Source organism: Chamaea fasciata, unplaced genomic scaffold (assembly GCF_029207755.1).
Source record: "Chamaea fasciata isolate MVZ Bird 193981 ecotype frontalis unplaced genomic scaffold, bChaFas1.0.hap1 SCAF_5, whole genome shotgun sequence".
Classification (NCBI taxonomy): domain Eukaryota; kingdom Metazoa; phylum Chordata; class Aves; order Passeriformes; family Sylviidae; genus Chamaea; species Chamaea fasciata.
The window spans coordinates 28548208-28562974 of NW_027094090.1; the positions used below are offsets into that span (position 1 = coordinate 28548208).

A 14767-nucleotide genomic window follows, 5' to 3' on the forward strand; every position below is an offset into this window, starting at 1 on the left:
ATATGAAAGCAATTTTCTGGCTGATACATTCCAAATTTATTGTACCAAATGAAATGTAAAGCTGTATTTTTATGTTTACAGTTATTTTTTATTATCTTCTGCTGTTTCATATATCTTAATATTAATTTCAGGCATTTAAATATTTTGAAAGTTTATGTAAATAGATTTATTCAGCCCCTTAATTGTTATATCACAGCTTCTAAAATCAGGAAGAACATTTGCCTACTAAATTTTCACAGTGAAACAAAATCCAATATGTTTGTAAACCTTATAAACTAGTATTAAGAAATTTTAAATTTTGAAAAATTCTGCTCTGATTCGTCTGAAAATGAACACCAAGAGTATAGGACAGCAGAAACAGAAAGTTAGTTGGCTTATTTCAAAATAATTTTTACATTATGGGCAATGATCGGGGTTGATGAATAATACTTTGAAAGCAATGTTCCCAAGCACATCATGTAGCCCATAAAACTTACCAGACATGGCACATGACTATAGGAAAATAAAAAGGTAATTCTGAAGCTGACAGGTGCTGCAAACTCTGATAGGTTTTCCCAGTTGCTGTTCTTTCCCTGCCACTGGTCCACTCTTTCAGCAGCTTTTTAGACTGATACTGGTACTGAGCACACAGGCACCACCACATTGAAGTGGGGCAAGTATCCTAAGCATGTGTCCGTGTGTAAGGCCCTGGAGACGAGATGTTAACAGGTTGCTCCAATGCGCTGTGAGATGCTCCATACTGCAAAAGGCAGTAGTTGTGCCATCCTCATAGTCTTGGTATTAAGTAGGTTTTAGATTAATAGAGCAGGATCTGGGGAACGATTTTTTTTCTGAATCAGATTGACAAAATACTGGGCTTACTGAGGATATTTTCTTTTTCTGTGTATGATGGAATGGAGGGTGCTCCTTAGAGCAAGCTCAAGCCTAGGTTTTAACTAATAGCAATAACTCTATCGTTACGGCTAGTGCCTTCCAACTTTTGATACCCTACTACCACTCCCATATTGGTGGGACAGATACTACCTGTCATGGCATAAGGATGGTATTCTGTGGATTTTTGTTTTATGGTAATAATTGTAAGCAAAGGAGGAAGTCTCACTGATCCAGTGGGTTCCTTCCAGAGTAGTTGCTAATTTGCCATATGAGTTTCATGTATGTGTCAAGAGCTCGAGCAAGTGTCATGAGATGTCTGCTTTCTTTTTTGTTCCTGTAATAATAAGAGATATTGCTGGGGGATGTACAGCTTTCTTCCTTTTCTTGTATTGTTCTTTTTTTTTTCATGCGTAGCTGTTTAAAAAATTTGTTATGCATCTATTACATTGTTTCTCAGTAGATAAAATAAGAACACTATACCTGCAATGCTCTAATGAAAATCTGACTTTGCCTAATCAAGTAGAAGTTTAAATTCATTAAAGAGGCAAGTTTTAAAACATAGGTAATATTATAATTGAAATAAGAAATGCAGCAAAAGTCACGTAAGATTCATCATGTGTCTTCTTTCTACTTGAGACATAGTGAATAAAAATAGTTGTAATGTGATTCAGAGATTTTAACAGCTAAACAGAAGTCAGGTATTTAGTTGTAAAATGTTTTCTTTGTTGTCTTCAGTTTGGTCCTTTGAAATGTAGTTGTATGAATAATATGTAAACTAGACTTTGAGGGAGTGGTTTAATGTATGATCAAACAGCTATGGAGCTGAACTTGTATATGAATAAATGTTTATTTATTGGAATTTTCCATGTTTGCCTTTAACTTCACAGAAGCCACAAGGATTACTTTAGCTCCGTTGAATGTTGATGTCACTGTTGGAGAGAATGCTACCATGCAATGCATTGCATCCCATGATCCCACATTAGACCTGACATTTATTTGGTCCCTAAATGGCTTTGTAATAGATTTTGAGAAAGAACATGAACATTATGAACGGAATGTTATGGTAAGATACTATAGATCCTTATTTAATACATAAAAGCCTAGTTTTCTTTGTTGTGAATAGTTGTCTTTTCTGTGTTGGTTCAGGTCCAGTAGCCAAGAACATAAAATAGAATTACAATTCAGACACCTTACAGACACATAGACACTTGCAGGCAGATACCTGAAATCAGATATTTAAATTGTTATAAGTATTTTGGTACCTCAGATAAAACTCACTGTGATTATTAGTGAAAACAGCTAGTAATTAGATAACCTGATTGTAAACAGGGTGCAAATTAGTTTGCATATGCATTCATTTTTAGTTAACCATGTTTTTCTCATCAACATTTCTGGAATTTGGCACTAAACTGGGCCAGATGGTGGGTAGGAGTCAAACAGTCTGTAAACACTGAGGAAGAGCAGTTTATGTGAAGGCTAAACAAGTTAATACAAAGACATTCATTTTGGCATTTAGAACAATCATAGTTCCTTTATATTTGCATGTATAGTTATGTTTTTAGAGTCGTCTATCACGTTCATTTAAAATTAATATCTCTATTATAAATCCTTTCTTGTTATGTCTAATCATATGCTGATTTGCCTAATATTTAGCAACCTCCAAGTGGTTGTCTACTTGTATAAATATTTACTCAGTTATTATGGATTTAAATTATACAAAAATCCTCGTATTTAGATACCTTTTGTTTTTTCTTGTTTTTTCTTTTTTTTTTTTTCTCTTGTTGTCCCAAGAGAAACTGTGGCTATGGAGAGAAAAGGTTGCTAATGGCAGTGGTAGTGTCTGGGAGCACCTGGGACCATGTTTAGTTTCAGCTCTGTGTTCAAAATGATGTACCAGTGCCTCCTGAAGAGTCCTTCTCCTAGGCTGGCAATATTATCTGATTTTCCATGAACCAAGAGATTTCTTTTTTTGCTGTCAGTATCTGTTTATCTCCATGTGAAAAGATGTTTAAAGTGTAACTATTTTAGTTTATTTGGAGCAAAACAGCTCTTTGAGGAGTCAAGAGTTGCCTCTACCTGCTCATTTGCTGAGTTGTAAGACACAGTTAAGAAGCCACACTGCTCTCTTTCAGTGGGAGAACATGTTCTTGTCCAACAAGCCAGTAGAAGTATGCTAAGATCAGCTGATAAACACTGAAACCCAAAGACATAAGTGTATGTATTCTTTCTGCAGTTAATCTCCTGAAAGTCTACGTCCACACTCAGTAGCAGGGTAATAAGTAGTCTGCAGTGCATTTTGTGTTGCCTCAGGAATTAGTAAGTCTGATTGTCCAGTACACTGGCATCTTTCAGAACATTTCCTGCAGGTGGCTATTAAGTCATGCTTTTGGTAGGTCTATATTTACACTCTGGTAAAGTAATTAATGCATAGGACTACCTTGGAAAAGCTTGAATTGCCTCCTAATGGCATTTATTTGTCCTCAGATAAAGACTGGAATGAGGCTGAGTGTCAGACAAAATAAGAGCTTAAAGCCCCAGTAAGGCCCCAGTAAACTTACTCCTTGTAAAAGAGCAAATAAAATCAGTCTGTGTCAGGTTTCATGTAATTGATCACTTTTAGCTACCTGAGAGATGTCGCACAAAGAAATCTGTTCCATAGAACAGAAAAACGGACTGGAAGTGTTGATGAATCTGTTATTTTGGCGTGGAAGGAAGGTAAAAATGTCTGTATCAGAAGAGTTTGTAGTTCAAGCGAAAGAAACCTGAACTTTCTCTGTCTGTAGGTCATCTGTAAGTGTTGAACATATTGAACAAAAAAATTTTCTATCACTGATACATACTTTTGGGGTTTCCTCTAAATAATGAAAGTAGAAGTAAACTAGATTTTTTTTTTCATCTAGGGGAAATTAATTCTGAAATTTAATCCTGATTTTAGGGCACTTCCTAGCAAAGCGTTTCAAGCTTACAAATACAGGACCAAATAAGGCCTTAAGAAAATGTGTAATTCTCTTAGAAGATTGACCCTACTTAGTTCCCGGCTACCTGTTTCATCTTCCAGATAGCCAGTGGTCCTGGACTCCTCATCTCAAATTCTGATTATCTCCACAGTATTTTAGACCCTTTATTGAAGTGCTTCATTTCAAAACCAACTTACCCTAGATTTCTAGACTACCTTGGTCTCTACAAACTTTGTGTGTTCTGCAGAGGGAGGGAAAGATGTGCTTCTCTTCATGTGGATGTTGAATCTTGTCCTGGAGTGTTTCCTTTTTCAATAGGTTATAGGGATGGATACTCCACAGGATTCAAAAGAAGGTGAAGAACTCCTGATTCACGTAGACCTTTAAAATTAAGTAGTTTAGGTCTAAGTATTAATCAATTTACTTGTCAGTGTGTAACTCCTGCATGATATTCTTCTTCCTGAAAGATATTTCTTGGTTTGTTTTGCATTTCATCTGTCAATACTGGTAGAAAGTCTTTCAGCAGAGGCATCTTGTTGTTTTGCTTTCCCTTAATTCTGGGCTTTGAAATGCAAAGCAAGTGCAAATAGTCTTTGTTACTCTTCCACAGGCACCTTGGTCTTTATCTAGGGCAGAGGGGACAGTAGGATTGCATTTGAAGCCTGCATTTGTAGGTATTTGGTGGTTCAGTGCTTAAGTAACAACAAATGCAGAATTTTTAACAAAATCAGCAAATCCAATGCAGTGTTCTGTGTGGGATATAATTAAGAGGAATATTCACTCCCTGTACTTCAGTTTTATTTGTTTTTGTTGCATTAAGGGTTTTTCTCCTTCCTGGGCAAGCAAAGGGATTTTCTCTTTTCTCCTGCCAGTTTCCCTCTCCCTGGCAGTTCTGAGTTAAAGTCACTGGATGGCAGGTTTGCTCAGGCTTTCTTGGATGTAAAGGGTGTGCTGGTTTACACTTCACAGCAGCAGCCTGAACTGCTGAACTTGAAACATGCTCACCAGCACTTCACAAACACAAAAGAAAAAGATATTCCACTGCGAATATTAAGATTACTGGGTGTGTGAAGCATGTGCTCTGTGCTATAATTTCCTGTTGTTGAAGAATCCTCATCAGTCCCTCTGATAATATCACTATTAATTTATGTGACTATGCAGATCAAGTTGCTTATAGAGCCACAGTATTTTAGTTCTCAAAATAATACTATTAATATTGTCATATAGACATAATGAAAGGCTAATTAAATTCAGGTAAACATCTGCATAATTCTTTCTTTAAATGCAAACTTTGGTATCTCCATCACTGCTGAAGGCAAAGCTAATTTGCATTACATTAGTACTAAAATTAATTTCTCAGAAGGACATTTGTCAGTTCTGCTTTCATTTCCTGTGACGGAGGTATGTAAAGGGGAAAAAAAAGAAAAAAAAATGGTTAGCTTCCAAAGAGTCAAAGGGAATCTTGAAAATCTTACTGTTAAGTAGATTACTTTTAATTTTATGTATGGTTGTTCCTCTGATTATTTGATCGAGGAACTAAACATCAGTACATCTTTTCAAGTCCCAAAAAGATACAGCTCTTCATGTAATCTGGAAAATTCTAATGTTTGTTTGTTGGTTAATTCATAGATCTGCTTTTTGTCATATATTTTTAAAGATTGAAAAGATTACTTTTAAGATGTTTTTATTAAAAAATACATACAGTATCCAAATAAGAATATACCTTTAAGTTCATTACAAAAAAGAGTCTTTTTTTATACTTTTGAGTCCCACTACTCCAATTGTGTGGATAGTCATAAAAAGGAACTCCGTAATTTAACTGGTTTGAGTCAGAAACTTGTATGTAGACTTAGAGGAAGAGTTCAGATTTAGGCTGTAGTTGTCTTAATGACATAATGACACAAATACATTTAAAAATGCTTTCCATACCAGCAGTATTTCTGTTTGCTATGTTATTAATTAGCTGCATTAGTTGTCTTAAGGGATATCAGTGAACCTGAAACCCTGATACTTTATCACCATTTTATCTTTAATAAGTTAAATTGAATTGCTATACAAGTGTTCAGGAAGGTGACCTGCTTGCAAATAGCTTTCATCTTTAAGTATTCAAAGACAGAGTAAGTGGTGATGGAAAGATACAGTAAAGCCAGATGATGAATTTTGTCCTAGAGACAACTCACTTGTTACCTCCTCCCATTTTATGCTCATATAAAGGTGCATTTCTCAAGCTGACACTGACACACCTCAGTGTCATGACTGCTACAGAGCAGTAATTAAGACCTGCTGAAACCACACTGACTCTGAAAGTGTGAATTTTGAGTTTACAGTTCTCTCCAGTGTTCATAGGTGCAGGGACACGGCACAAAGGCAGACAAATACATTCAGCATAGAACTTGCAGGACCCATAGCTTAGGCTCTCTTCAGCTTTGAAGTAGCTTCTGAATCCAAGCTGTCTGTGCATAACCAGCTCTGTATCCCTGCAGCTATCTTGTGGTTGACCTGCAGTAGTGCAGAATTCTCTGAATACTGAAAAGCTTTTTTTTTTCCTTATGCAAATATTATTCCTCTTACTTTATCTCTCTTTGAAGATAGATAAAGAGAAGCTTTACCGTCTTCTAGGATGGCACTCAATATTCTGGGCATACACGGCCAGACAGGTACTTTTCATTTAAGTGCAACACACATGGGAGAGCTTGTTTTTTTGTTTAATTGTTAAAGATGGTTAGTCCAGATACCAAAATTCACACTGCAGATTTCTGGAAGCGGTGAGATGAACTCTGGAGTGGAGACAGTGTTTGCCAAAACACTGTTTGTTTCTTCTCCCAAACAGATAGTTTTGTAAACAACAAAGAACAAGTTGAACTATAAAAATCAGATCAGAGGAGTAGAGATTTATAGCCGCCTGGTCTTTTTACATTATTTTAAATTGCAGTTCATTGGCTGGACATGGATAGACAAAGTTATTTTACTGCATGCTCCTGCTTCAACAGATTATTATGGAGACAGTTTTATTGTATAAATCTGTATTCCAGCCCAAAGTATTCTGTGATTCCACTGTTACCTGCAGCAGAAAATATACAGGGAGGTTAATATCCATTTCTCTTCACTGCTTTCCCTGGTAATCCTCCTTGCAGAGTGTTTAGTCTATCTCCAGCTGCAGACCAGGAAATTAATAGAAAGTTCAAGAGAATTGAAGAATTAGAGTAAAATAGTTAGATAGAATTATAGAATCACAGAATATTTTAGGATGGAAAAGGCCTTTAAGAGCATTGAGTCTAACTGTTAACCCAGCACTGCAAAGTCCACCTCTAAACCATATCTCTAAGTGCCACATCTACACATCTAATTTCCTCCAGGGCTGATAATTCAACCACTTCCCAGGGTAGCCTGTTCCAGTGCCTGACAACCCCTTCCAAGGAGAAATTTTGCCCCTTTTATTTGGGAGAAGAGACCAACCCCCCACCTCACTACTTTAGGTAGTTGTAAAGAGTGGGAAGGTCCCACCTTCAGCCTCTTCTCCAGGCTGAGCACCCCCAGTTCCCTCAGCTGCTCCTCATCACACTTGTGCTCCAGCCCCATTACCAGCCTTTGTTGCCCTTCTCTACTTGCTCCAGCACGTCAATGTTTTTCTTTCTGTGAGGGACCCAAAACTGAACACAGTACTTGAAGTGGTTCCTCACCAGTGCCAAGTACAGAGTGACAATCACTACCCTGGTCCTGCTGGCCACACTTCTTCAGATACAAGCAAGGATGCAAGTGACCTTCTTGGTCACCTTGGACACACCCTGGCTCATGTTCAGCTGCTGCCAACCAGGACCCCCACGTCCTTTTCCACTGGGCCACTTTCCAGCCACTCTTTGCCTGTCCTGTAGCACTGCCTGGGGTTGTTGTGACCCAAGTGCAGGACACGCACCTGGCCTTGACCTCATAAAATTGGTCTTGGCTAATTGATCCAGCCTGTTCAGATCCCTCTGCAGAGCCTTCCTGCCCCCCCAGCGGATCAACACTCCCACCCAGTCTGGTGTCATCTGCAAACTCACTGAGCATGCACTTGATCCCCTCATTCAGATTGTCAATAACGATATTAAACAGGACTGAGCCCTAGAGAACCCCACTTCTGTCCAGCTGCCAACTGAATGTAACTGCATTCACCACCACTCTCTGGGCCTGGCCATCCAGCCAGTTTCTTCCCAGCAAACAGTCCACCCATCGAAGCTATAGGAAACCAATTTCTCCAGGATAATGTTGTGGAAAATGGTGTTGAAGGCTTTCCTAAAGTCCAGCAGACAATATACACCGCCTTTCCCTCACCCACTGAACACATCACCTTATTGTTGAAATCATGTTATTCAAAATAGGAAAGCTCAGTTACATGCTGATTGGGAAGATGAGGTTATTATTTATGTGTGAGGTTTTTATCTCCTAGAACAAAGCCAGATTTGTGAGCTCATTTAGTACAGTTTTTGAATGTATTAAGGTGGCAGGTGACTGTTGATGAAGCATGACCTACCAAATCAGCTGCTTACTGTTTTGTTTGTTTTGTTTTTTTAATGAAAGAGAGTTCCAGGACTCTCTCAAGGTACTGTCTCAATACACTGCTTTCAATGCCTTGATGTATTGGGGAGGTGCTTTAGACATGAGTGAGCTGGAAGTCACTCTAAATATTACTCCAAAACTACCCTATTTTGGGTAGGTTTAGAGTAATATTTAGAGGCAATGGCCTAATAATAACCTAGTGAGCATGGAATGAGATGGATGGAGTCAGTGGTTAAGAGCAAGGAGGGGAAGGAAAGCAGAAGATGTAATACTGATGGCAAAGGCAACAAGCAGTTTTCTCTGGCAGAAGCCTTTGGGGGAACTTTTTCTACTTACAGCACAAAGAGTTGTAATTAGTTTAGAAGATGAAGATCTGCCAACTTCTGTGCTAGAATTAAAATATACTGTACAAAAGCAGTTGACTGTAACTTTTTTGTGGTTTTGAGACTTACCAGGCTACCAAAATTCATGTACCATCTGTAGTTAGATAGCAGGAGCTGAGAAAGCCAGGTGTGAGCACTACTCAGAGAAATGATGTTTGCAGTGTATTGTGAATTTTTGTTGTCAGCCATAAAGCTGTGAGCCATGAGCATAAGTGAGCAAGTACCTAGGCTTTTCCTGCTGTTTTAAGTGAAATAACAAGGCCCACTACCACAGGGATGCTGGTACAAAGCACAGTGTCCTCAGGAATTCTGAGTGGTATGCTGAATGGAGAAGAATAATATATTTGTTGGAAATACTCCCCCGTCCACATCTCAAGTGCAGAATTAACACTGTGTATCTTTTTCATATAAATATAGCTCACTGAAGGAAAAGATTCTTTAGTGGGAATGACTGTCATCCTGCTAAGTTTTTCATTTATGTGTAACTATGGCTTATAAAACAAAGCAAGGTCTCAGGTGAATAGGATTAAGACAGTACTGTTGCACTGGTGGTGGTGTCCCCATGTCTCTGATGTCAATATCAGGAAAACATCTATAATCATATTTACATTAACATACTTCAACAACTGTTGGATTATCTGTTCTGGTTTTAGCAACCACACAGCTAATTTTGTACTGGCAGGATCAAACCAATTCACATGAGCTCATTTAGAGTTAATAATTTAGGTACAGGTAGTAGAAAAAGATTTTTGAAATTATTTCTAGCTTTGGACAAACTGATGTTATCACCAAGAATCCCATCTCTTCTTGTTGATTCTCCTACCATTTTACATCTACCGTGTATTAAAAATGCTGAAGCTCAGATGCCTAATTTTAGAACCTGAATTTAAAAAAAAAACCCTGTCTCTGTTTACCAGGTTCTTCTTTTTCTGCAAAGCTAACTTTCCTATTACAAAGGGCGTGTAAGTCTTATATTGACAGAAGTTCCTTTATTGTCTCTGAGGGCCCAACAAAGTGGATAGACACCATTTTCAGTCAAAACTCTAGATTCTTGTAGATGATGCTTAATTGTACAGAGGCACATTCTGATGGCTTTCGGCAATTTAGTGCACTGACAAAGGGGATGGTTAAAAAAGCCAGTGACTATCAGAAATAGGTCATAGAATACTATTTTTGACACCACTATTAAATCATAAATGCAGGATTTAAATGATGAAAGTATTTGCTTGAAACTTGGTAAATACTGAGTGGTGAACCACAGATGCCCTTGGAACATCCCTGAGTATTGCTATCACAATTTCCAGTCTGTGATTCAGTCTTCTCTGAGTTAAGAAGGCATTTTTAAACATAGCCAAGCTGAGGTTTTAGGATGAAAACATACAGTACATTCATATCTAATTTGTGGATAGAATTTGCTGATGCCTGTGCTCTTTATTTGCTGGGTAAGCTCTTCTTTTACCACCAAGAATTTAGGCTTCTTCTGAGGTATGGAAAGCTTCATTACCAACTGCATAAAACCTTGCTTCAGGAGAGGTTCTGAAGCAACAAGATGCAACACCAGATCTATGGGTTGATGATTTTTAAAATTATGTTACATTTTTCCATCTGTTTTTTCATCATTTAGGTTATAAAACCACATTCCCATAGGGGAAATTATTGTTAGGACAAGTATATGGGCACATCATTAATAAATACAATGAAGTATTTAATTAAAGTGCTAACATAGAAATTAACCAGTAGTAGTCCTAGGAAGAATTTGTAATCATTTGTTATTGAAGAAATATTGTAAGAATTCTGGTCTGTTTCTAAACCTTATTGTTTTGCCCAGCATTTGCTTAAGTTTTTTGGAGATAAAAATGCAAGCAATGATCAGAGAATTGCAGGCACTGTGGTTCTTTCTAGGATGACATTTCGTGTTAATAAATAATACACAGCAGTCAAATAGGAAACTGTTTGTCTTTTGTATTAACACCAAAACCAATAGGAGCTGAATTAAAAAAAAAAAAAAAAAAAAAAAAAAACCAAAATGAAAAGAAGATGTACACCAAAAAACCAACAACCAAATGAAAAACAGGAACTGAAAACTCAAAGCGTTTGATGTTTTGCAGCTTCTTTGTTGCAAATTTTTGGAGGACAGAGGAGCAGGTAGCTGCCTTCTTTGTTCCCATAGAGCTACTGACACACTGACTAATTTTTCTCCCTGGAAGCTGTTGACAGAATTGCTCAGCCCACTGAGGGGTTCACATGTGATTAGTCAGATGTTCAGCCAGACAGTGTTCACTTATGCAGTAATTCCAGCAGATTTTCAAAGGATGCTGTCTGTGACAGCAGTCTCCTTGGAATTCTCATGAATAAACTGGGGAGGCCTGAGCACAGAAATGACACTGTCCCGGACTCTTCTCATCTCTGTAGGCTGCATGCACTTTGACAAATCGAATTAAAAGCCATGTCATATTAGCCTTGAGTGAGAAGTGTGAATATATATATACACTTGGAAATAGTTTAATAATAACTAAAAGAGAAATTATCTGGAATATATCAGGAATACTGGATTGTTCACTGATCCAGCAGATGTTTGATCCTTGCTAGCAGCACTTGTGTCACTCGAAAAGAGAGAAGGCACAGTGTAACCTGCCTTTCTTGCTGACCCTGTAAGGCAATCAGCTGAAGTATTGCTAGCCAGAATGAAGAACTTTCTTTAATGTGTGCTTGATTCTTCTTTCGTCCAATTATTTATTTACCACAGTCATTTCTTAAATATGTAAATTCTTATGTTGGACCTAAAAAAATTGATGTTAACAGATTTCAGTTTGTGCTGAAATTTTTTGCCAGCAGAAATTGAAGCTGGCAACCAGAGTCCTTACTGGAGTCTGGAAAGGAGAAGGGTAGTGTTATCTGAGTATTTTAATCTCCCCTAAATATAGACTATATGCTCTCATTCTAGTTTCAGAGCATTTGGAAAAAAAATAACCTTATTTTCTTCCCCCATCTTTTTCAATCAGGAAACATAAACTGGATGGCATTAGCTTTATTTCATTTCTTCTGAATGTCTAAATGCTGAGAGACAGGCTATAGTATTTGAGATTGTCTTGAAGGTCTTTTTTGTTACCCAGAATCTGATAACACTGGTTCTTACACCTAAATTTTTTTGCAATTTCTTTTCATACATACCATTTTTCATCTGAATTTATTGCAAAATTATTCCTGCATTTAAAGGTCTATGCATTGCAGTAAGTCATCTCAATGTTTCATTTGGGAGAGGGGTTTCAGTTATATTTTTGAACAATATTCAGTGAATTAGGAAATTTGTATGTTGCCCCTATTGATATAGTGTGGTATAAATCCATGTGTTAATTTTTTGTAGCACTTTTACTCCCATGAAAGTACAGATGTATTTTGAAGAGAATGTTTGGGGTTTTTGTGAAATCCCTTTAAGACTAGCACATGTATAACCCATTGCTTTAGCCTAGTAATCTTTTTCTGGAATAAAATGCGGTGTGGATAAGCAAAGTATTTCAAGTGTGTAATTTTTTAACACTTAAGTTAAAGTCTTCACATAAAATGTGTTTTTCATTAAGAAATAGCTGTGGTGCACAAAGAGGTCTCTGTTCTACTTGTTGTTTTACAGGTGCACGTCTGGTTACTCAGAAGTGTCATAGGATAAAAAATGCTATATTCTGTTTGTCTCTTTGTACAGCCAAAGGTAGCCAGTGGCCCTCACAGCCATCTGAAAACATGGCTATGTATTTTCCAATAGTCCGACGTCAGTGAAGAGTGTTAAAGGAGTAGGGTCTGGGGTGATGAGTGTATGAGCCTTGTTGAATGTTAAATTGTTCCCCTGGGGTCCTGCTGTTTGCCAAGGAGCAGTGAGAGCTGAGCCGGGGGAAGAGCTTGTCCAGCCTGACAGGGGCCTCAGCAGCAAGGGAGGGCAGAGGAGTACAGGGCAGGTCTTGGTGCACATTTGTTTAGGCTGTGCTTGTAACCTCTGAGATAAAAACTCAGGTACTGCTTTAGGATTAAAAAGGAAGAGCCAAACAGCATCCTGGCTTTGTTAGGAGGACTCCATGACATGCTATCTGTCAATAAATAATCCTGTGTTTTAAAGAAAGCAAGTAATGGTGCAGAAAAATTATCTGACTGTGGCTTATGAACAAATCCTTGACTGAATTTTGTGTTCAGGTGTGGGCTTCAAAAAGTAGGAGAAATGTTGACTTGTTAATAATCATTTACTAATGTGACTGGTTTTTTTATGTCTGGTAAAGAGTTGCAGCTCCTCAGGAAACACGGGACACTTTCAGCAGCTGTCCTGTAAATCAGATGTATGTTTGAGAGTGATCCATTCTCAAAGTAAGCACTTGCTTTTTAGAAATAGCAACCACTGTAAATCAGTTGGGAGGGATGTGTAGACAGGTATCATGTAGCTGCAGAGGGATGTTTCCCAGTTTCATTAAGTGTTGTTCTTGCGACAGATTAAATCCAATGGTGAGCTGCTGATTAAAAATGTTCAGCTGCGTCACGCAGGGAGGTACATGTGCACTGCTCAGACAATTGTGGACAACTCCTCAGCTTCAGCTGACCTTGTGGTGAGAGGTAAGCTTCTCCAGGTAATACAGAAGTATGGCTGCTTTTCACCCAGACAAAACAGCAAGACAAGAGCTTTTCTGATTGTTTAGGATATGTGATTTCTCATCAACGGATGGCAGAAATTAAAATGAGAAGTGCATAAACAAACAAAGTCATAAAAGTCTACTCAGGGTCCTGATTCGGTTGCAGACATTTAGAGGTCTAACTGAGCATGTGTTTTCCTGAAAAGAAATAAAGATTTTTGGATAATGGATATTTTCCTTATGTGAAAGCAATTTTTAAATAGTTTAATTTGGTGTTCATTATTAAAAATAAACTTCAAAGATCATTTCAGTGTATCTCCTGCATACATTTCCAAGTCACTTCTCATTTTCCATAAAGCTCTATGGATTAATTATTGTGTATAATACTAGGCCTACATTAAAAGGATTCTGAGTTTTGAAATTACAGAAGCCAAGACATCTGAGGTTAAGTTTATCACTCAGTTTTTATCTGATTCATATCTGTTAAGTGTTACTGCAGACTCAAAATTATGTTCTTGCTCATACAGTATATATCCTACAAGATCTGTTACAATGTGAAGTTTTAATAGCATGAATCAATGTCCTTTGGGCATTTTGCTCTCTTTTATGCCTGTGGGCATAACACCTCCTGAAGTGCTAATGCTCTGTTTTGCTGACAATTCAAAGCCAATACAACCTGTACATTGAGTTGCCTTGCTGTTGTGTTTTCCCCCCACATTCGAGTAATACCACAGAGCTAGTGTCATGGTTCTGAACTTCTGTTATCTCTGGTTGTTGTGCAGTTGAATATTTCTGCATTTAATTTTTGCTGGGTATTAACAGCCCATGAAATGTCATCAGTTTTGGATAAAATGTCAAAGCAAATATGGTAAGTGACGAAACTTACGGAATATATCTGCAAAGTAAAAGAGTAGGATCGGTTCGTATGCCTTAGTGTTATGTCAGCAATTCCTTTTAAAATTTAAAAGACAAGGTGCTTTATCAAGCTTCTGATTACCCTTCCAACCCAGTAATTAGAGTCATTGCTCAGAGACTATTTTGTAGAAGATATTAGCATTTGTTTTGTTCTCAAAATTCAGATTTTAATACAATGAATGCAGTTCTGCTTACAGCTGCCTTTTGTGTGAGTGTAAGACTCAGCATCTTACCAGGCCAAGAGTATATATCTTATGAAATATGACAAATATGGAATTGTAGTTTCACTGCATTGGTACAGAAGAGGCAACAGCAGAGTATGAAAACAGAGCTATGTTCCACAACATCTCATCAGTGAAGTGGTATAGGATAGCCACTGTCACTGCAGGCCCATGAAGATGTTTTGTCTGTCCACAAAACAATTTACAGTTCATATGGGTTGTTCTATTTGATCTTGTTTGACTTGCTGGTGATGTTAGTACACTGAAGACTGCAG

The 14767-nt window shown here is 37.7% G+C and overlaps 1 protein-coding gene across 1 annotated transcript in view; it reads left to right on the plus strand.

Annotated features, from left to right (window-relative positions):
- CNTN1 (contactin 1) overlaps positions 1-14767 on the plus strand; it is a 200348-nt gene that overhangs the window by 146815 nt on the left and 38766 nt on the right. Inside the window, exons 15-16 of the mRNA XM_066183095.1 lie at positions 1761-1936; positions 13219-13339. Of these exons, the coding sequence (XP_066039192.1) occupies positions 1761-1936; positions 13219-13339 (297 nt within the window). The remainder of the gene's footprint in view (positions 1-1760; positions 1937-13218; positions 13340-14767) is intronic.